Genomic DNA, 23,269 nt, shown 5'->3' with positions numbered 1-23,269 from the left:
TTGTTGGGGTGATGGAGGTTTTTAATCACCGAATTTAGGTTTAAAATTAAAATTACATAGAAGAAAAATCAGAAATGGCTCTCTTTGCCTACTGGAAATTTTAAAATATAATTCAAGATACTCAGGATATCACCACATTAGCAAGCAGACCAAATTGATCATAGCAATGCTATTTTTATTTTATGTTTTAGCATGGATCCCTCAGTTGTTTCTGTCTGCATGTGTCATCTTGGTCCTCTATGTGCTTCTGATGTATGCAAACTAAATTCCTTTCAGTAGTAACTAAACTGGGAGCTGATTTTTAAATTTAAATCCCCTGACCCTGTGTGTGAACCACATCATCCTGTGGTTAGCCAAAGGTTGACTTATTAAGTGCACACACCATGAGAAGGCTCAGGAAACACCAAGAAGTCTTGTAACTCTATGGTATAATTAACTTCCTGTATAAAGACCCGAATACATATGTGTGTGTCTTGTTCTGTCCCCGCACTGGGCAGGAGATGACCTCTGGCTAGCTCGGGTCTGCTCAGCCACAAATGTTCCCAGTTCAGATGGGCACGCAGGTTATTTTTACCTGCTGGTCGGCTTCTCAGCAGCAGCTGGACCCAATAGTGTCATGACAGCAACAGCAGCAGAAGAAAAGACTGGCTCTCAGCTTAGCAGGTTAAGAGATGTTTATTCAGGCCCAGCTGCGGGAAGTCCACAGCTGGTCCAAACCTCAGGCCAGGGGGGCCAGCAAGCGAGGAGAGAGCGAGAGAATCTCCCTCCTCCACCTTATAAGCGGGGGAGGGGTTCTGGGGGGGGGGTTACAACAAGACAACAAATCAGGGGATTCAGGGGGTAACAAGGTGTGCCCACCCCCAAGCCTTGGACCACTAAAATCCAGAGCTAAAGGAATTCCCCCCAGGGGACCTATCACCTGAAGGCCTCTCCCTGAGATTTCGCAATCCGGGAGGGACCCCTGGAGTGATAGACAGGCTGCCCCAGAGACGGGGGCAGAGGGGATGTTACAAGTCAGGTGGGGGGTGGGAAGACTGACACAAAACACTTTGTTATACAGAAAACACAAAAGGGTTACAGCATTGGGGGATACAGTGAAATGAACCATAACATAAACTCTTATAAAAACCTAACAAAACACTTCTTGCACCGCCACATATGTGCCCTTTTTATTTGTCCTCAGCTTCCAATTTTGTACTACTAGACTGTGTGCTGACACTCTTCCTCTGTTTCTGTGAAGTTCTTCCTCTGCTTTACCTGCCCCTAGCTTTTGTTGCAATCCCTCTTGACAAGCCTTCTTTCCTTTTTTTTTTTTCTTAATTTAAAAATTCTTCAGATATTTCAGTATTTTGATTTTCTTCCTGCTATCAAGCAGGAAATTCATAAAAGGTGTAATAAGGTCCTAGGAAAGTAGCTCCGTTCTTCAGCATGTGCTTGGGAACAGTGTTAAATAGTGGTTGCCCCAGGACATTGAAAGCATCCCATGTGTTGGCACATGTAGGAGTGACAAATGCCAAAAAAGTTTTTAAAAAAGGAAAAAATGCTTTTCTAAGGCGAGGCAAAACAGAAATCAAGGTTAATCAAACAGCATGGCCATACTAGGTCTTTCATGAAAGGCTGTAAGGAATTTTTTTTGGAAGCCCCCAGCAAACCTGCAGCTGCTTGAGATTTGTTCCTTTTTTTGTGGCTTGGTGACCCAGGAGCACTCTGAGAAGCCAGGTTTCCTTCAGAGCAGTTTGGCGTCCTCATGGGCCCCCACAAACAATTATGTATGGGCATGGTCCAGGATTCCTATAACCCCTGCTCCTCGCTATTGCATGAGTCAAAGCGTCCCTTTCTGTCACACCCTACCAGCATTTTGTCAGGCTCAGGTTAACAGATTGCTTTCAGTGTATTTCTCTCCACTGTCAGGGTGGGGGAGGGAAGAGGATGCATGTGGTTCCAATGGAGTAATGGCATTCATTTCCAAAACTTCCAGAAAGCAATGTTACATCACCAGGCTGACTGCAATAACTGCTGTACTTTTAAAAGATTTCTCCTGAGGCTGTGAGCTTGTGAGAGAAAACTTCCAAATAGCAACGGTCCTACACAGGAACTGCCCCCATCCCCTGCTTTCTCTGCTGTCTTAGTCATAGCCCAAGTTTGTTACTTGTGCTGTCAGAACAATGCAGTCCAGGGATTCAAAACAAGAACAATGCATGTTCCCATGTTTTCCTGAAGCAACAGCTGAGAGGGACAAGATGTTGTAAAGTGCCATGAGCATTCCATTCATGGATTCCCTTGCTACCCCACAACCACTTACATATATGGCTTCCCACATCCCATGGGGAATGCGGAAAATGACTTTAAGAGATTTCCTATCTAGTTTGAATGCAAGGTGTTTGAGGGTAGCAACAGTGGTCCCCACAGAGGTTTCCCTACCTGTTCTCACACACTCACCAGTGTTCCTGCAAAATGGTGTACTGCTCTCACTCTGCCACAGCCTGTGTGCAGAGGTAGCAAATGCTGTGCCCTTCACATCAGAAACCTGATCTACATATGTAGGACTTTGGAATTAATTTCTTGAATGACAAAGCTTCACCAATGAGAATCCCCTGGGATTCTCACACCCCATGGGTGTGACCCATGAGATGTTGATGATTGTGGGGCGGGAAGGGTTCAGTGACAATCCACATTGTTAAATTTAGTCTTGAAGAATGGGCATGTAGAGACCATGGTTTCTGGCCACCTGCTGCATACCGAGAAGTTATGACTGAACTAAGCAAGTGGCAGATTATCTTGGAATTTTTAAAATATCTCTTTGCTCACTGTGAAGTTGACCATCCTGGCTTGGATAGCTGCAGGTGGGAGCTGAGTGGAGACTGGCAAAGGCCCTTTGCTGAGTGCAGTGTACTTATACGATGTCGTGAGAGGCTCCTGGAGGCAAGACAGGCTCCCCTGGTTGGCATTCCATATCCCAAGGTCCCTGTGGACAGTGGTCAAAGCAGTTAACATCAGCAAGCTCTCCCAAGGATTCCCAAAGCTTCTCCTTGTACACAAATAGCGGGCTTGAGATTTATGTAAGAAGCTTTGTAGCTGAAGGATGGGACTAGGTGATGTTACTTGTTCTGCTCAGGAGAGATTTAAGAAACAAACAACAGTGATTCTGTTCCTGGTAATTCAATTTGCACAAGACATCACAGGGATGTAATTATCAGGGTTTCTAGTTCTTGACCTCTTACTGAACAAGCTCACTGGAGAATAATTTCCCCTGAGGATGGGAATAACTAGATAGAAAAATAGATTAACCTGACATTGTTAAGGCAGCATGATACTGAATCAATGGTTAGCCTAAACTGTACCGTAGAATTGCCTAAAGGAGGACAAAATCTGGCAATTAGAGGTGGCTATTGACATCAATACCAACAATTCAACAATGAAATTAAGTAAGAGAATGAAGAAAAGCAACGATAAGGAAGACTACAATTGCAGAGGAAGTATTTTCTGTTATTTTAAGAGAGCGTTCTTTCCAAAACTATTAATTTAAAATATTCTATAGCCCTCCACCTCCTTCCAGTCAGTCTTCTTTAATTTTGGGAAGCACATTCAAAGTCTGCTCTGTGGGATTAGTCACTGTATTTAATCCCTGTGTGTTGACCATCTGATTAACAGTACACACAAGTTTGAGAGTGGAAACAATGCAATAATCTGCTGTGTCCACGTGACAGAGTTTATTCTTCTTATGAAATATCCTCAGACATTTTCTCTACTGAAGAGCTGTTCCTTGATTTGTGCTCTTTTTAAAGAAATGATGTGTGAAGTGATGCCAACCATAAATGAGGACACCCCGATGAGTCAACGGGGGTCCCAAAGCAGTGGCTCCGACTCGGATTCTCATTTTGAGCAGCTGATGGTGAACATGCTGGATGAAAGGGATCGTCTCCTTGATACCCTTCGGGAGACACAGGAAAGCTTGTCACTTGCACAGCAACGCCTACAGGATGTCATCTATGACAGAGATTCCCTCCAGCGACAGCTGAACTCAGCACTGCCTCAGGTATGTAGTTAATAAAGATTCTTCTTTTTTTTGTTGGCTAATTTTTTATTTAATACCACTTACTTTAGCCCTAATCAGTATGTATTCCTTGAGGTCCAAATTTTGCTCCCATTGATGTCAGCTGCAGAACTCCTATTGAATTAATAGTACCTGGTTTGACCTCTATGAGACCTCTTTTCATATTTAAGAATAGGAGTAATGCGGTTGACTTGAAGGAGAGCAGTATGAAAACCTGTAGCTACTGGTTCTTTTGGCTGTTGCTCTAGCATTTACAACAGGTGAGGGATCATTTAAATAAAAGATCTAATGGTAGAAATAAAGCAAAAATAATGAGGATGTTTTCTAGAGACTTTTCTGGATAAGAGTTTCTAATAAACAACAAATTAAACTAACTTATGTAGGTTAAATAAGGTACTACACAAGCCCACAAAAATAACTGATGCCTTAATATTTTAATTCAATTAAGTTTAAATATTTATATAAACCTCATTATCTGAAGTTACCCTAGTCTTTTTTAGGAACTTCAAAATGAACTACTGAAGTTAAAATGTTAATGTGATATTGTATTTCAATATTATATGTCAATATAATTGTTTTCTATAGAATTAAAAAACAAAGAGAGAATTAAAATACAATTAAAAGCAAAAAAGATCTTACTTCAGTCTGCGTATGTGGCAAGAGGTTGGAAAGATACCATGATTCAAAATTCAGGTTTTCACTGTGTTTTCTTCTTTGTGTCTCTCACTGTCACTTATTAGGGAATGTGACCATGAGCGCCTAGGGAGCAATAAGGACAGTGTATGGTTGGAATAAAGAGATTAATAGGGATGAATAAAATGAGTAAAAAAATTTTTTAAGGGTAAGAAGAGGAAAATAGCACCGTCTGGAATAGGGAACAGGAGTTGTTCAAGGGCTAACCTCAGCATGTTATGAAAAATTTTGGGATAGGACTAAGTAAGAGAGAGACTAATCAGTTGAAGAACAGCATTAGCAGCTTGAGCGTTAGCTCTAGACAACAAGAATGCCTGCAGCTTGGGACAAACAAAAAGGAGTAGCAATAATCTTGATAGACTGTAAAATCAAGGTTTGGTGGGGTTTTTTTTTGGTTGTTTTGTTTTTGTTTTTGGTTTTGGTTTGTTTTTGGTTTTGTTTTGTTTTTGTTTTTCTTTTTGTTTTTCTTTTTTTCCTTTTCTTTGCTTTTTTGATTTTTGCTTTTTTTTTTTTCCTTTTTCTTTTTCTGGAGTTGAGCTTCTTTTGTACAGGTGTCTCTCCATAGAGAGTAAGTGAAAGACAGCATAAATCCTTTATTCAAAGATTTACTGACGGAAATCCAAAGAAGAGAGAACTCTCTGTGTCTGTGAAGTCCCATTCAGCATGCTGCTCGATGTGCAGAGACACTCTCCACTGAGCCCATAGTGAGGTATTTTTGTTGAACACTAGCAGGTGTCTAAGCCTTAATGTTTCTGTCTTGCATATGCAGAACTCCTGCTAAAATACTGGAAACTAGTTAAGGTAAATAATGTTCAGCATAAATGTCATACAGAGCCTGAAAGAAATAAATTCTAAGGAAATGGATCACAATAATATTTTATTCTTTATTTCTTCTAGTAAGAAATAAAAAAATTATATTGTGTTATGTAGTTTTGAATGATAGCTATACACCTCCTAAAAGCAATTGATTTGTCAGGTGAATGCTTTGGTCGATCATGTATCATTAAGAATGTTTGTTTCAAGCAGCATTTATCCTTATACCTAAAAGAGATGTAGATTTCCCATATGAGAAACTGTGTGACACTGCTTACACTTTGAAGCAGAATTAGTTTTTGTCCATTGAATATGTTATCTAGATATTCATGTAAGTAATTAAATTCTCTAGAAATCTGTTCTTATAAGTACAGAACGCTGGCTTAATAATAATGGCATTCTAGTAATATATCTTTCAGGAATATGATTTTCATATCACTGCCATATTATTTAGTTTCAATTCTGGACTTGAGATATTCTACATAGTACTTTTACAGCTTTTTGGTTTATGGTTTTATGAATGGCAAACTTGCTAATTGCTTGTTATACCCTTCTGACAAAATATTACTTAGGACTTTATACGTAGAGGAGAGGAAGAATTCCCTCTTCATTCCATTTAGGAAGAGAATATATAAATATAGAATCTCTATATTATCATTCAGTTACAACATGGCATTTAATGAGTCTTGCTTTATCAGAATTTATTCTTTTAGTTCTTGATCCGTTGAGTGGTTTTCAAAATCAAATTATTTCTTAGTATTTGCATTGTGCTTTGTGTGTAGAAACTGTGTATTGACACAGTTATATTCCAAAGCATTTTTGTTAGGACACTGTTTTTGTTTATTGTCTGTTTAACTGTTTACAGTGAAAAATATGTTCTGGAAAAATCATTGCACTTGTAATAAATAGAACCTGAACAAAAAGAGCTTGCATGAAAACTCAGGCATTGAAAAATCTTGTCTGATGGGAAATAGGAAATCATCAATAACATGAAGTAGGAAGCTTACATTACTAGTTAATGTTATTACACCTGTTAATGATGTAGCCAATGACTGTAAATGTCTTTAAGTTTTTACACTGTTCTGCACTGAAACAGAACAATGTATAATTAACTATGTCTTTCAAGTCTGAGTTACAGAAATATAGTTGTCCTCCTAAGTGCTATCATTGAAATAAATTTTATTTCCATTAGATTGGCAGTCTTAACTTTATGAACATCTATGTGTAACTGAAACGCTGTGTTTAAGGAAGGAGGGTAGGAAGAGGTGAAAGTGAGCAGGTAATTACAGATAAGCTAGTCTAAATAGAATAACAGGGAAGACTTTGAAACTTGTTTTGGAGGAAAATCTAATAATATGTCAAAAAGTGAACTTAAAAATATGACAAGTGTTTATCAAAATTATCTTATTTATCAAAAGTAACTCAACATGACTCTTTGGTACCAGACTTTTTAAATCTGAAAACTACAGTATCCTTAAAATTATATCTTTTGAAGTCACCTCATTTAAATTACTAATAGATGGGAGGTGTGTGTGGAAAAACAATATAATAATTAGTAAGGTAAGTAATCAAAGAGACCGAGGAAAAATTTTCACTTACGGTAGACTGACAGGATGGAAGGACAATCACAGTAGTTAATGTATTTTGAGATCAATTTTTATTAATTTGAGCATAAGAAGAAGCATGCTAGTGGAAATTTCTGATGGCATAAAATTGAGTTGAATAGTCAACTAAGGGAGTATTGTAATACACAAGAACAAGAGTAGCAGAGGTGGGATGGTAGTGCATGATACAAGGGTGAGGAGTTTATATCTAGAAGGTAATATAAAAAATAATGACCTTTTAAGTAGTAGAAGTAAAGAGGGATAATATATGATTTTCAGTGATGGTCAGCAGCCAGTGGGAGGTGGATGTAAAAAACGAAAAGTACCATCTTGAAATGTGTTATGTAAGAGACTTCTGTTGGAAGTAGGTAAATACTAATGCAGTGAAACCAAGGGATGGTTTGGACCTTATTTATATGAATTTTGGCTCAGAAGTGATTGAGAGTCAACCTCAAATTGGAAGTGCTTAAGAAAAACATTACTAGAGGAAAGAGGAAGTAACACCTTCTGCCTGAAAAGACTAATTGAAATTTTCTTATTTCTGGGGAAAACTGACTTGAGAGGGATTTTGAGTGATTTCATAGATTTTCTTGGAGACACAGGAAGATGGAATGAACAGGTGAAGATGGAAGAAATGTTTTAAGTCAAAAATAGTGTTGATGAAGGAATAAATGATTATAGGGCACCATGAATAAAGATAGATATTTCATCAAAAGACAGTCTTGAATTATGAAGGACTGGGATCTTTCTTAGACATGGTGAAAACCCAAAACTGTGTTCAAGACGAAGCTCATATAAAAAGCATTATATGTCATAGTACCTTTGGTTAACCTGTGAACTTGACCCAGGACACCCCTTCAGGTTCTTTATTTCAGACTTTATTGTGGAGATATTCAGAATCTAGTTCACAAGTAATCTTGTATTCTTCTCAAAGCTGCCTGTTGACAGTGGAAGCCTCTAAGGAATGTGTATTTGGGTCTGCACTGCATTTTCTTCAGCAACAGGAATTTATTGCATTTAGGTCATGACTCTTGAGTCCAGAAAAAAATTTGCTAAATACTATAATGTAATGAGGAAGCATGAGATCTATGTACATAATAGTGTATTTTTATTTTATTGGAGTAAAATGAGCTCTTTAAATGTAGCATAAGAAAGTGTTCTACTAAAAAGGTTAGGAATCTAACTCCTTTTTTGAGTGCTAGAAAGAGGAAAATGTTCAGTTACAAGTTTCTCAAGCAAATTTAACTATAATCTTCTCTAAGCTAAATTGTCTAGAAAATATCACCTTGATCAGTTACCTTGTAAACAAACTGGAAAAATACAGCCTACATTATTGTAAGACTTCAAATGACACATAGAATCATAAGAGCTATAAATGTACTCTGATAAACAATACTGAACAAGTCTTGTTTTTTGGTTGTTTTATTGTTTCTTTTAGCCTTTCAAGAATAAGTTTCAAGGTATGCCAGATTATTTGTATGAAGATGTTAATAAGTTATCACTCTCTAGTCAATTTCATTTTGTTCATTAATAATGTATCTGCTCAGAGATTTACTTAGAAATTATTATTCATAGAATAGTTGAGTTTGGAAGGGACCTCAGGAGGTCACCTAGTCTAGTTTGTGCTGCAGCAGTGTTACTAAGAACAGGCTGAGGACTGTGTCCAGACGGCTTTGAGTATCTCTGAGGGTAGACTCCACAGCCTCTCTGGGCAATCTGTACAGTCACCCTGTTAAAAGTAAAAATGTTTCCTGATGTTCAGAGGAACCTTCTGTATTTCCATTTTGTGTTCATTGCCTCTTCAATATTACGTTACCAGAAAGTCCTGATTTTACTGATCATTTATAGTAGCAGATTTTATTTTTTTAATGGGTATAAATCTTTTCATGTATTGATCATTGGAATCTGTACCTATGATATATCTAAGTAGTATTGACTGTCACCAGTCTATTGATTATTTTCCATATGCCTTAGCATAGTTTCCAGGAGCATCTGCTCCATGGTCTTGCTGGTCACTGAGGCAAAACAGACTAGGATTCAGTTCCCTAAATCTTCCTTTTTACCCTTCTTAAAATTAGGGTTATGTTTCTGCGTTTCCAGTCAGTGGGAAACTTCACAAGGTTGACACAATTTTCTCAATATGATGGATAATGGCTTAGACACTTCATCCGCCAGTTCCCTCAGGACATGAGGATGCATCTCATTAGGAGCTATGGACTTGTGCACCTTCAGGTTCCTTAGATGTACATAATCTCAAACCTGCTCTTCAGTGAGTGGTTCTACATTCTCCCAGTCCGTGCCTCTGCCTTCTGCAACTTGGGATGGTGTGGCTGGAGCACAATGTGTAGTGTGCATGGTTTTAAACAGCTTAACTTAAATGAGTTGAATTCTTCTGTGCATGGGTATAAAACCTCCTGTCTTTCAAACAGACTTTTTAAAAATAAAGCAGTCCAGATATGTAACTCTTTGGTAGAGATCGTTAAATAATTTATACTGAGAGAGACCATTGGAATCTATTTTCTATATTTTAAAAACTTATTTTGTTTATTTCTAGCAAGTTTGAGTATGTTGTGATTTGAGTGAATCTCTCTGGTGGCTATCTAAACACCTAGTTGTAGTTGAGTTTAAATTCTTTTGAATGATGCAAAAGTTGGTTGGTTTTTTTTTATTTATGTGTTGGTTTTTTTTTGTTTGTTTGTTTTGTTTTTTTTTTCTCTGCAATACATATTATTGTCAGCACTGTTTGCAAAGCTTTCTGAATATAGATAGTAGAATTGTTGGAGTGTGGCACTGCAATACTAAAATGAATCCTTTGATATCCTCTGGTACCCTATAGATTCCAACTAAATTGTAATTGTTAGCTACAATAATTCAGTAATAAATCAGTAATAGAAATATAGTGGTAATAATTAAGGTTTTATTTGATCTAATTAGCATACCACTCATTTAGAAATGCTTACTGGAGGCATGATAGAAGGGAAATCCAAAGAGGGAAATGTAATGACCTTGTTTTATTGAACCATTTATGTAATTTGATCAATGTTAACCTTTAATAGGATTGTGATTAGAGAATTTTGTTGATTTTGCAGTTTCTTCTTCAATACCGTAAGCAGCAATTTTTTACTGCCAGAGACAAGAAAGTATAGGGACACAGCAGTAAGTCAGTAGGGCTTTATTCTGAGGTTGTGTTTTTCTGTTTAGATGAGTGTGCATATAGTACATGGATACAAAATACTGGCATCACACAGATACATATATAGATACAAAATAAAATAGCCCAACAGAAATAAATACACAGATTTAAACAGTAATAATTAAAATAAACTTATTTAGTTGAGCTTGGACATTTTCTGTTTGGGTGAAAATAATACCTTGACCCACAGTATTGTTCTCACAACAGCTCTTGTTCCCATGATGAAGATGGAATGATGGCTTTTTTTTCCTCTATTTCTTTCTTTCTGGCTGTGCTAAAGAACGTAGAGTACAAATGGCATCCTGTATTTTTGAATGAACAATCAGTACTTTTTTCTGAGGTTCTAAAAACATCCTCTTGTGTGAAGGACTTTCGTAAGTTCTCAATATTTTTTTTTTTCTTAATCTTGCCAATATTATACATTTTTCTCAAATTTCCAGAGAATAATTTAAAAAGAATTCCAAGTATTGAAATGGAGATCTGAGTGACATATGTCTGAGATGAAAGTTCCATGTTTCTGTGTCAAAAATCCAGTGATACACTCTGTATTCATATGTAAAAAACTAAAGCTTGACCAGTGTTCGTTTCTACCTGTTTTATAGTTTTGTGGGGTACTAAATATAAACATGTTAATTTTCAGGTGTTCTGAATCCATGCAGTTCCCGCTAAAATCAGTGCAAGTAGCAAGTTTTTGTGACTGCCAAAATCAGTTTATATTACAGAATAACAGAAATATTTTAATAAACAAACTGTAATTATGTTTTTTTGCTAATTATCTTAGTTATTTGTCTCAAGATATTGACACTGAGTGAAGCATGTTGAGATATATGCAAAAAATCAGATACTAACCATAACTATTAGTTCTAAGAGAGTAAATATGGAAATACATATTTTTTTCAGGATTTCAATGTATAGAGGGGAGACAGAGCATCTGGAAATCAAAGAAAACTTGGCATTATAAAGTTGCAGTGGTTTAAGTGCAATGCAATGCTGAAGTATTAGTTGTGTCCAACCTAACAAATGTTTAAGAAAATGTAATGTTTTCCTTCCTCAGTAAGAGAACATGTAACATAACAGCACATGGCAGTTCTTTTACCACATAAAATTGAATGAAAATTGTTTTCATGCTGTTAAATACCAATTTTATTCAGGTGGATGACTCCTAACTAATATTATCTGATAAAAGACAGTGACAGTATCTATGGTTTAAGTAAGACAGTGCTTTAGCTGGATCCTCTCTGGACTTTTTTTTTTTTTTTTGAAACCACCATCATATTCCTAACAGAGCACAGTTAAAGGTATAATTATACATACAAGTTACAACTTGAATTCTTTTCAAGTATGAGTGAAGTTCTGTGTATTCAGTAGCATATTGCAAATAATTATGAGCAGGAGATTTTCTCTTAAAAGCTTTGGACTGCTTAATAAGTACTTGATGACTGAAGAACACTGATGTGGCAATCCAGCAAAGGAATAAAATGGAATATGTAGGAAAAAAAGGCAGAAACTTAAATATTTTGAGGAGGAGGAACATGTGGTGAATGCCTGAAGCAATCGACAAGGCTATGTAGTCCCATTTCACTCTTTATCTGCTTCATAAACATTGATATCAATTATTTCAGCTTGAACCAGGTACATCAACTGCTACATTAACTATTGATGGCTCATTATCTGCCTGTTTAAGAAGACACACAAATGAATATGAAAAAAAAAAAATGAGGGTGCTGGTCGACAGAATAGAGCACAGATGGTTATCCAAGTCCCTATAAATTAAGCTGTTGCCATCAAAATGATAGACATTGTAGTTTTAATAACATCCATAGCCATGGGGTTTTTTCCTAATTTTCGTAGCAGCTATAGTCATGCCTCTCAGTGTTTAAGAAGTATTTGGATGATGGTTTCAACAATGTGATTTAACTTGGTCAGCCCTGAAGTGGTCAGGTATTAGAACAAGATGATTATTGTAGATCCCTTCTAACTGAACTATTCTATCCTGTTACACAGTGAGGAAAGGGTGGGTAAAAATAGTGCAATTTTATAAAGCTTAAATTGGATAGTTTACCTTTTTCTCATATCCTTGAAAGTGGATGGTAGAGGCTGAAACATCATCCAAGAATATCTCGAAAACACATTCCCTTCTTTTTAAGTTCTCTATTAAAAGCAAAGGAAATGCAGAATATTTAAGAATTAGCTTTTAGAATGTCCTATTCAGGCTGTCTTCTATCTTAATGAATAACTTCCCATATGAATGAGTTTTCACTCAAAAACATAAAATTATGTTAGGGGCATGTTTTCTATTTCAAAAGTAGGGATAATTTAGTTCTTACTGAAGTGTGTAGAGTTCTTTTGTTGACTCTGAAGAAACAGGTTTGTTTTTATTGATGAATATGTAACTTTCATATGATCCCCAGGAATCTGAACTTCTATGTATAGAAGTTAAGGGCCAGGTAGAGTAATAACTTTATTTTGTGTAATGTAATATTTCCATAGTCTACTCAAGAATCTGCTCCAAATCATCTTTTGCTGAGTATATCTTATCCTTTTTTTTCCTATTTAGGATCAGATTATAGGCTTTTTTTCTTTTAATTATTGTTGTTTGACTGCATTCTTTACTGTGTATGAATTCTAAAAAAAAATCCCAATTATACTGTGACAGTTGATTTGTTATGACAGTCAGTCATCTGTCAAAACAGAAAATATTAAATAAATCTTGGAGACTTACAGTAAGGTTCTTTGTTGTAGGTTGGCTTATTTGAATTTTTTTTTTCCTGTGTGGGATTTTTTTTTTTAAATGATACACTAAGCAGGAGGGAATATAAAGGGAAGGAGCAATAAGGGAAAGGTAATGCACAAGTAGATAAACCATACTTCTGTATCAAAGGGACAGAATTCTCTAAGAAGGTGTAGAATGAAAGCCTGTACTGATGTAAAGTAAAGCCCTAGGCCAGAATTAATGAAAATCAGTATGGAGGTTTTCCCACTTACTTCAATCTATGGTGGAACTAGTCCTTAAAAATCCAGTAGTTATGGAATAAGTTGAGCAAGGGAACAGAAAGAGACCTGGGGGGTGCTGGTTGACAGCAGCTGAACATGAGCCAGCATGTGCCCAGGTGGCCAGGAAGGCCAGTGGCATCCTGGCCTGGATCAGCAATAGTGTGGCCAGCAGGACCAGGTCAGGGATTGTCCCCTTATACTTAGCTCTGGTGGGGCCACATGTCTTGGTGTCTGTGTCTGTGTCTGGTTCTGGGCCCATGTCTATAGGAAAGACATTGAGGTTCTGGAAAACACCCAGAGAAGGGCAACAAGGCTCGAGGAGAGTCTGGAGCACAAGTCCTATGAGGAGTGGCTGAGGGAGCTGGGTTTGTTTAGCCTGGAGAAAAGGAGGCTCAGGAGAGATCTCTCTCCAGCTCCCTGAAAGGAGGTTGTAGCCAGGTGGGGATTGGTCTCTTCTCCCAGGCAATCAGTGACAGGACAAAAGGAAATGGCCTCAAGCTGAGCTGGAGGAAGTGCAGATTGGACATCAGGAGAAATTTCCTCACTGAAAGGGTGATTAGACATTGGGATGGTCTGCCCAGGAAGGTTGTGGCATCATCGTCCCTGGAAATATTTAAGAAAAGACTGGACCTGACACTTTGCGCCATGGTCTAGTTGACAAGGTGGTGTTTGGTCATAAGTTGGATTTGATGATCTCAGGGTTTTTTCCAACCTAATTGATTCTGTGATTCTGTGATTCTGTGATCAAAAGTGCTCCTGGACATTCTCACTATCAAAATAAGACTCATGAGAGTATCTGAATATGAAGTGTAGAATTCTGAGTTTTGTATTATTTTTTTCCTGTCATAATGACAAATACTTTATAGGTATTGAACACTGAGAAAAATACTGCATTCAAAAAATATAATTTTTCATCTCCTGGAAAAAAAACAAAACCACTGAGTACAAGTACTGTTTGGGGAAATGTATTTTGGAGATGGAAGTTGGAGGTTATACACAAAGTTTATGTTTTTCTACTTCCTCTGCTTAATAATATCAGGCTGACATTGGAAATAATGACCATCCAAGACATTAAGATATGCTGAACACATTTGCAATGTTTTCTCAAAGGTCAAGGATGAATCTATCTCATATAATTGGTGCATATGCCCATTGTTGTATATCTTTGGTCAAAACATGTAAGACAATACTTGTGAATTGGTGAACAGTAGGATCATGAATAATTGCCCCCATTAAATTAATTTTTCATTAGCAGTAAAATATTGATATTAAAAATATTCCAAGAAAAAGTGGAGTATTTTAAGATAGAGAATTTCTTCTCGTTCAGTAATTGATACACATTTTTATCAGATCCAGATACTCTGCTGTGTAATTTGGTCTTTGTATCTGCTACAAACTAGCATAAACTTTGTCAGCCAAAACACATTTGAAATTCTAACCCTGTATATGTAAATCAACTGACTTTTCCCATTTCTTTATCCTTTTAGTTGAATATTCACCTACCTTCAGTGGCTCATTTTCCTTTCCACGTAACTCTACTTAGCCTCTTAACTGTAATACAAATTTAAGAGTCTACTTTATTGAGAAAGAAATCTGTAATTTTTTTTCTGTAGTCCTAATGATTTCAGGGTGGTCTGCTACTACTTCTTGCCACAACTGTGGCATGCTGTTATGAGCATACAGTCAACAATCTAACAGTAACTCTCATATATTGTATGTATTCCCTACAGAGGCTCAATATTTGGATGGCGTGGACATATATGAGGAGGTATTGTTTACTGAAAATTGTAATTTCAGAAAACGCTTTCAGGAAGCAACACAGTTTTTACAAATTGAACACTGTGCCTTTATAAATTCTCAGATTAAGTCTCCAGAAATAATACTGTGCATGGGCAGTATTTTCATGCAAAACAGAAACCTCTGCATACTAACAAAGTATCAGTGAAGATTACTTGGGAACCTACATTAAAGTATGAAACTTGATAACTGGACTTCCAAACCAAAAGGTTACACAAGATTTCAACCTAAATCAGACTTGCAAAAATGTATACATTTGTTATAATATTTCTGATTGCACTATTTCAGCTGGGGGCAATTCTTCTTGGTAGAATCATGCTTGAATTTTTAGCATACACTGATAGTTATTTTCTGTTACTATATATCCATAATAATTTGGTTTCTTACTTCCATATTACAGTGCTATGATCACAAGAACTACAAGAAGATCAGTAGCAATTTAAGGTAATAAAAAAATCAGTGTTCTGATCTGTGTTCGAAGATACAGAAACATTCTTTATTGCTGGTCATTATTTGTATTCTCAGACATTATAGAAATAGAATCACTTTTGCCTTGGAAAGAATAAGTCAGAAAATACTTATTTTCTAGAAGCATACTAGCAGATAGGTATGAAATGTCTGAAATGCTGCTTGTCCCAATCCAGTACTGCATTTTTGAGTCCTACACCATGATGTCTCTTTGTTTTTGAAAATAACCTTACTACCTAATTGGCATGGTGTTAATGATGAGCTAAGACTTCCTTTAAAATAGTCACAAAAGTGTTTTTTTCTACTCATAGTTTAGGGGAAAAAAAAGTTTTTACACTTACAGATGTTTTTAGATCTGTTTTAAAGATGATATCCAGATGAGAATAAAATTCTTCTTACTGGTTGTTTACACAAACAAGGAGTATTCATATGGCACTGAACTCCATGTAAAGCAGAAATTTTCTAGGCCTATACATTAAGAACTAGTACAGCTTTACAATTCTTTATTTGAATTTCCAGAAGTGGGAGAATGATGTCAGGCATAACACAAAGGAAAGTGTTTCCAAGTTCATAACCCCATAAATTTGTTTCTAGAGTGTACACATACCAGCTTGCTCACAAAGAGTTACTAAAGCAAGGGCTTAATGAAAGGAAGAAGAAAAGGACAAGCCCTTTACTGATCTCCAGAATGCTTTCTCAAACTTCTGTCCTTTAGCAGCTGCGGGCAGGTTTTCATCTTCAGTTTATATGCTAATCCTAAAATAGAAATGTTTTTGTTCGAAAACTGATTTAGTCACTTTTGAGCCTCTTCCACTTACTTTGTTCTTTGGGTCTTTAAAAAATTTATCACTTAGGATATCACCAGCTGATATCTTCACCTCCACAAAGACCTAACACCTAGAAAAAATCAGTCACAACAAAAAAAGGATGTAGATATTTGTAAACATGCCAGTCCTGTACATTTATATCTTGTCTGAATGCAAGGAATGAAATAAATATAAGAAAACATACATTATACCAATTAATTAAAAGGCACTGATTCAGATGCACTTAAAAATCTGAAAACAGATATGACCACATACAGTATTAAGTTTCATTTAGTGGACTCATAAATGCAAGTGTTTTCCCCAAGTAAGGAGGAAAAATTAAAAAATATTGATACTAACGAATGAAAAATACTTTTGGGGTTCTCTTAACAGCTATGCTTCTCAGAGGAGTAAGAGCACATTGTAGATTGTCCTTGCAAAATTTTTCTGTTTTCACTTTTGCAGAGAACATATTCTTGAGTAAGAAAGTAACCTGCCTACCTTGTCTTTTTCCATGAGTCAGTTGTGACTCATAATTGTTGTACATCGACCTCTGGGAGTGAGTTTTGTGAGTATAAAGTGTGCTGTGTATGAAGAACTGTGACATAAGTCAAAGTCACAGTGGATATCATTAGAATATTTACATGGAAGGTGTAATGGTTTTAATTTAATAAAACCAGGCAGAAACACCAATTAATGTAGGATTTTAGTAATAATTTTCTTTTTGTGGGAGGGAGAGATTAGGAGGAAAAAAAAACCAAAAACAAAGCAGGCTTAAGCTTAAAAATGAACAAAAATAGTTTTATTAACATATATTAAAAGAATGAAAGAAAAAAAAAGTTGATAAAAAACCCAAAACCTTAAATTGAAACAGAATGACACTTTAAAACATGCTTCTTTCCTCTTACAAACTATTAACTTTCTTATTGAACAACATAGAAAGACACTTAGGATTTTCAGTCAGTTTCAATATTTAGACATAATCACTCATTACTTAAGGAGAAGAGTTTTTCTAAGATCTTTTATGAAGAAGTTTGACACAAGACAAAATAGTCCAGTGCTCCTAATGTCACACATCTGCTGCCACACGGAGTTTTTGCAGACTGTGATGTTCTATCAGCAAAGCTTCTCAGTGTACCTGGGGTACTGTGATATATGACCTAAAGTTAATTCGTGTTAGGTAATGTGATATGTAATTAATTCACAGTGAAATGTAGTGATATGCAATATAAAATTGATCTGCGTTCAGTCTGAATTAAGATCTGTAAACCTAAAGTGTGTTTAGGGTTAACTAAGACTAAAACTACAAGAAGGGGACATGGGGGTTAGGGGAGGAAAGAATTTCTGCCGGGAACAGCCTCAAGACAACCAAAACAAACTAGAGTGGTCGTACGTTCCCCGGAGATGGGTGTGCTAACGATCGAACAATTTGGAGGAGATTGGTATCTTATCTGTTCCGGCCTGATTTAACATTTCCAAACCTTCTCCGGACCTGGCAATCATGGCATTTTTCCACTCTGAGACTCTATTCAACTGACCCAGGACCTGAATATGAATACCTAATGAAGCTACCACGAAGCAAGAGTTCTACAGTTGCTGTCCACTCTCAGCGAAAGACTGTATAAAAACTGGAGGCGCTGGGCACATTTTGTGAACAGAGGGGTTTACGGAGCTACAGAGTCCGTTACCACGTTCACCCAGTGCCGAAACCTTGGGTTCGACGCTGTTCCTTTTAATTGCGGCTGTTGGAGACAGAATTTAAGTCTCAAAATAAAATTCTAAATTTTGATTTACTGAATTTGGCTTGTCAATTTATTACAATCTGGTGACCCCGATGTGATGGTCTGATTTCGGGACCCTCAGAACCCTGTCTCTGGCCAGGACGCGCCCCACTGATTTCAGTGGCCTGGCAGAGCCGGGAGACCTTGTGGAACCGATCAAACCACACAACGAACTTAAGCCAAAAAGCCACACTTAAAAGGACGATAGGCGAGATCAGAGCTCTCAGGGAAGTCGGGGAAGTCCAAGATACAGGGCTTCCACGGCTGCGGTGAAGATACAACTCGTAAAACTCTATGTGCACGAAGAATCCACGCAAGAAAAGGATCGTAAGTATTGTGTGGTTGAGTGAGGGTGACTGAGCGTTTAAGTGAGACGTGATTTTATCACGAAGCAAGTGGGACCCCAAGATCGCAGTTCCACTTCCCCGCGAGGGGTGTGGTCGGTCGCGGGGGAAGCGAAAGTTACGGGAGTAACAAACGCACCTCACACGTAAAACCCGAAACTCGGGGAGTTCAGGGGTCGGTCACAGGAAGGCTGAAAGGGAAGGGTACGTCCTCAGGAGTTCCGAGACTGGTAAACCTTTCAGCCTAGGACCAGGGAAGGGTCCGGGAGAAAAGCAGAAAAAAGGAGAGCTCATCATCATCAGGGGAAACCCCAAGAGAGACCGATCACCCTTAGGGTTAGTAACCGGTGACACCATAGAATGGGACAAAAGAAGAGAAAACCCAGGAGAAATCCGCAGAGAAATCCACAAAGGGAATAGCAAGGGACATTCCAGAGATTCCATTTGAGAGTCCTTTGGGATGGATATTAGAACATTGGGAGGAATGCCCTGCACGGAGAAAGAAATCGAAAAAAGAAATGATACATTATTGCGTAGAGGTTTTGGGGGTGTTGAAGTACGGGATCATGTAATATGGCCTGTCTTCGGAACATTTGAGAAGTGGATTTGTAATGCTTTAGTCAGCTACGTAAAAATGAAAAAGAATAAGGAAGAATATGATTATGTTAGAATGTGGGAAAGAACGGATACTAAACTTTTTCCAGTGAGACTTAATAATCCCACTGGAACCTCGAGTGATAAATGGGAACCTTTAGATAATCTTCCCCTGCCATACCTCATGCCACCCCCACAACCTGCACAGAACCTGGTTGCCCCTACAGAACCCCCAGGGTCCGGGCTTCCACCTTTGCAGGGGGTCCCTGCACCACCACTGATGGCATCAGTGCCTCCTCTGGGACTGCAGTTCCCACAGACAGTGGTTCAGCCCCCGCCCTCTGGGCTCCCTCCCCCACTAGAACCCACGCCGGTTCCCCAGCCTTTTTGGCAGGGTGCCCAGCCTCCCACACCCCAAGCCCCGCTTCTTGATCCCTCATCACCTGAATTAGAATTGGCCCCCTTCCTCAGCCCCGCTGCACAGGCTCCTCAGAATCCACAAAAGGCCAGGCATACTCCACCCGCCAGGAGAACCAGGAGGCAGCTAAAGAGGTTAAATGAAGTGGAAAGTGAGAATGAGGGTGAAAGAAATAACCTTTTCCCTTTACGGGAAGTGCCCACTGCTCCAGGAATTATCGGATACGTAAACATACCAATTAACACAAGTGATGTTAGAGCTTTCAAAAAGGAAATGGATAAATTTATGGATGATCCCTTAGGGGTATCAGAAAGACTGGACGAGATTTAGAAACGAGCATATACTTGTATGAGGACCTTACTGCAATATTAAGGTCACTATTTAACACCGAAGAAAGGGAAATGATAAGGTAAGAAAGAATGAGGGAGTGGGAACGCCAAAACCCCCAAAGCACCCCTGGGGACCAAAAATGGCCAAGCCAGGATCCCCGGTGGAATGCTCAGACAGAAGAAGGTAGGAGAAGTATAATTGATGTGAGGAATATAATAATTCAAGGCATCAGGGAGGCGGTGCCCAGGGGACAAAACCTAAGTATTTGGGGAATGTCAGGGGAAGGATGAAACACCCACTGAATGGTTAGAAAGACTGAGAAAAAGCCTTCAGGTATACTCCGGGATGGACCCTGATTCCCCTATGGGGGAAGTTTTATTAAAAACACAATTTGTGGCAAAATCATGGGACGATATACGGAGGAAACTAGAAAAAAATCGAGGGTTGGCAGGAAAAGGGTTTGCAGGAATAGTTGAGGGAAGCTCAGAAAGTATATATGAGGAGAGATGAGGAGAGACAGAAAATACAGGCAAAGGTATTGGTAGCAGCATTAAGGGAAGCTCAAAAACAAGAGCGTACTCAAGACCTAGGAAAAACATTAAAAAGGGCCCCACAGAAAAAGTCAGCACCCCCTCAGAGGAGGACCCCTAATGATCAAGAGGAAGGACCCGAGTGCTTCTATTCTAAAAAGAAGTCACCTGAAAAGGGACTGCAGAAAGAGAATGAGGGATGAAAAAATGTTCCAAGAAGATTAGGGATGTCAAGGGCTTTTTATTTTGGGGTCCATAACATCTAAAGAGCCTGGGGTAAAACTTAAAAGAGGATCTGAAAGGAAGGAGATGGACTTCCTGGTGGACTCTGGGGCCGAAAAAAGTGCTTTTAAACAATTGCCCCTAGGGTGTAAAATAAGTAAAGATTCTATGATGGTCATAGGGGCAAAAGGGGAACCCTTTAAAGTTCCCGTAGTCAAAAATGTAGAAATTGAATCTGAAAATAAGATTTGCTTAGGAGATATGCTATTAGTTGAAGAGGCTGATTATAACTTATTGGGCCGAGATCTGCTGGTTGCATTAGGTATTAATTTAATAGTGAAATATTCCAGATTGATAGTAAGTTTGTATAAATTGACCCTCGAGGATGAGAAGGAAATTAACCAAAAAAGTGTGGCACACTGGAAGGGAGGCGGGGAAACTGAACATGGAACCAATTTCCATTGAAATTGAAAGACCAGAGGACCCCATAAGGGTGAAACAATACCCTATCTCCCTAGAAGGGAGATGAGGATTAAATCCTATAATAGAGGATTTAATAGCAAAAGGGATCCTAGAACCCTGTATGTCCCGGCATAACACCCCTATCCTAGCAATAAGGAAAACAGACGGGAGCTATCAATTAGTTCAGGACCTAAGAGTGGTTAATGAGAGAACAAAAACAAGGTTCCCTGTAGAAGCAAACCCATACACGCTTTTTAACTGGGTCTCCCCAGAGGATATATGGTATAGTGTAATAGACCTAAAGGATGCTTTTTCGACTTGCCCATTAGCAGAAGGGAGTCGAGACTATTTCGCTTTTCAATGGGAAGACCCAGACACAAATAGAAAACAACAGCTAAGATGGGCATTCCTTCCCCAGGAGTTTGTCGACACACCTAATTTATTTGGACAAGCCCTAGAACAGCTACTGAGCCAATTTTCCCCCGGGGAGGGGACCAAGATCCTGCAATACGTAGATGACCTGCTAATTGTGGGACAAGAGGAGGGGAAAGTAAAAGCTTGCACCATATCGTTACTAAATTTTTTGGGAGAAAAGGGACTGAAAGTCTCAAAGTCTAAACTTCAGTTTGCAGAGCCTGAGGTAAAGTACTTAGGACATTGGATTACAAAAGGGAAAAAAAATTGGACCCAGAGAGGGTGGCCGGTATAATAGAGTTACCTCCCCTGAGAAACAAGAGACAAGTGAGACAGCTGCTGGGTCTCCTCGGGTACTGCTGACAGTGGATAGAAGGCTATAGTGAGAAGGTGAAGTTCTTGTATGAGAAACTAACCACAGACAAGCTGAAATGGACTGAGCAAGACGATAGAGAGTTAAGGCATGTAAAGGAAGCTTTAATTGCAGCCCCTGTCCTAAGCCTCCCAGATGTGAAAAAGAAGTTCCAGTTGTTCATAGATGTGAGCAACCACACAGCCCATGGAGCCTTAACACAAGATTGGGCAGGGGACAAAAAACCTGTAAGTTATATCTCTAAATTGCTAGATCCAGTAAGCAGGGGATGGCCCACATGCCTACAGGCAATTGTGGCAGTAGCCCTGCTAGTGGAAGAAGCTAAGAAGATTACCTTTGGGGCCCCGTTAGTAGTATATACTCCCCATAATGTAAGAACTATCCTGCAGCAAAAGGCAGGTAAGTGGCTTACAGATGCTAGGCTTTTAAAATACGAGGCCATACTCATCCACACACCTGAATTGGAACTAAGAACAACGACAACCAAAAACCCAGCTGTGTTCCTCTTTGGAGAAGCATCAGAAGGGCCCACCCACAATTGCTCTAAAATGATAGAACTCCAAACAAAGGTTAGGGCCAATCTAGAGGATGAGGAACTGGAGGAAGGGGAAAAGTGGTTTGTAGATGGATCAGCCCGAGTTTTGGAAGGGAAAAGAAAGTCAGGTTATGCCATCATAGATGGAAAAACAGGAAAAGTAGTAGAATCTGGCCCCTTAAGTGCATCCTAGTCAGCACAAGCATGTGAACTATATGCAGTCCTGGGGGCTCTAAAAAGATTAAAAGGAAAAGCAGGAACCATATACACAGATTCAAAATATGCTTTTGGAGTGGGACACACATTTGGAAAAATTTGGGAAGAAAGAGGATTAATAAATACCCGAGGGAAAAGTCTAATACATGAAAATTTAATAAAACAAATTTTAGAGGCTATAAGAGAGCCAAAAGCCATCATAGTAGTATATGTAAAAGGGCATCAGGTGGGGATGCAGTTGAGAACAAGAGGAAACAATCTAGCAGATCAGGAGGCAAGAAGGGCAGTGCTCCTTACCCTAAATACTCCAGAAACCCCAGAGGGTGAACCTCAGGAATTCCCTCCCTGTCCTTCTGAAAAAGAGATAGAAGAATTCAAAAAGATAGGCGGAATACTAGAAGATGGAATAGTGGAAACTACCAGTTGGTATAGAATTAATACCAAAGGCCTATGCCAGAAAAATCTTAAAAAGGCTACATTTGCAGATCCACTGGGGAACCCAGGCCCTGGCTGAGCAATTCTTAAAGTTCTTTGGGTGTAAAGGAATCTTTGAACTAGCAAAACAGGAGGTCCAGGGATGTATGATATGTCAAAAGATAAATAGATCTAGGACCAGGCAGATATCCCC

General features: G+C 38.4%; 1 protein-coding gene across 1 annotated transcript in view; it reads left to right on the top strand.

Moving 5' to 3' along the window:
- Positions 1-23,269, top strand: part of PPFIA2 (PTPRF interacting protein alpha 2) — a 335,304-nt gene that overhangs the window by 5,095 nt on the left and 306,940 nt on the right. Inside the window, 1 exon segment of the mRNA XM_058420262.1 lies at positions 3,786-4,036. Coding sequence (XP_058276245.1) covers positions 3,788-4,036 — 249 coding nt within the window. The 5' untranslated portion in view covers positions 3,786-3,787.

Source organism: Hirundo rustica, chromosome 4 (assembly GCF_015227805.2).
Source record: "Hirundo rustica isolate bHirRus1 chromosome 4, bHirRus1.pri.v3, whole genome shotgun sequence".
NCBI classification, from domain to species: Eukaryota; Metazoa; Chordata; class Aves; order Passeriformes; family Hirundinidae; genus Hirundo; species Hirundo rustica.
Note: the sequence above shows the minus strand (reverse complement) of the source record. Positions and strands in the feature narration are given on the sequence as shown.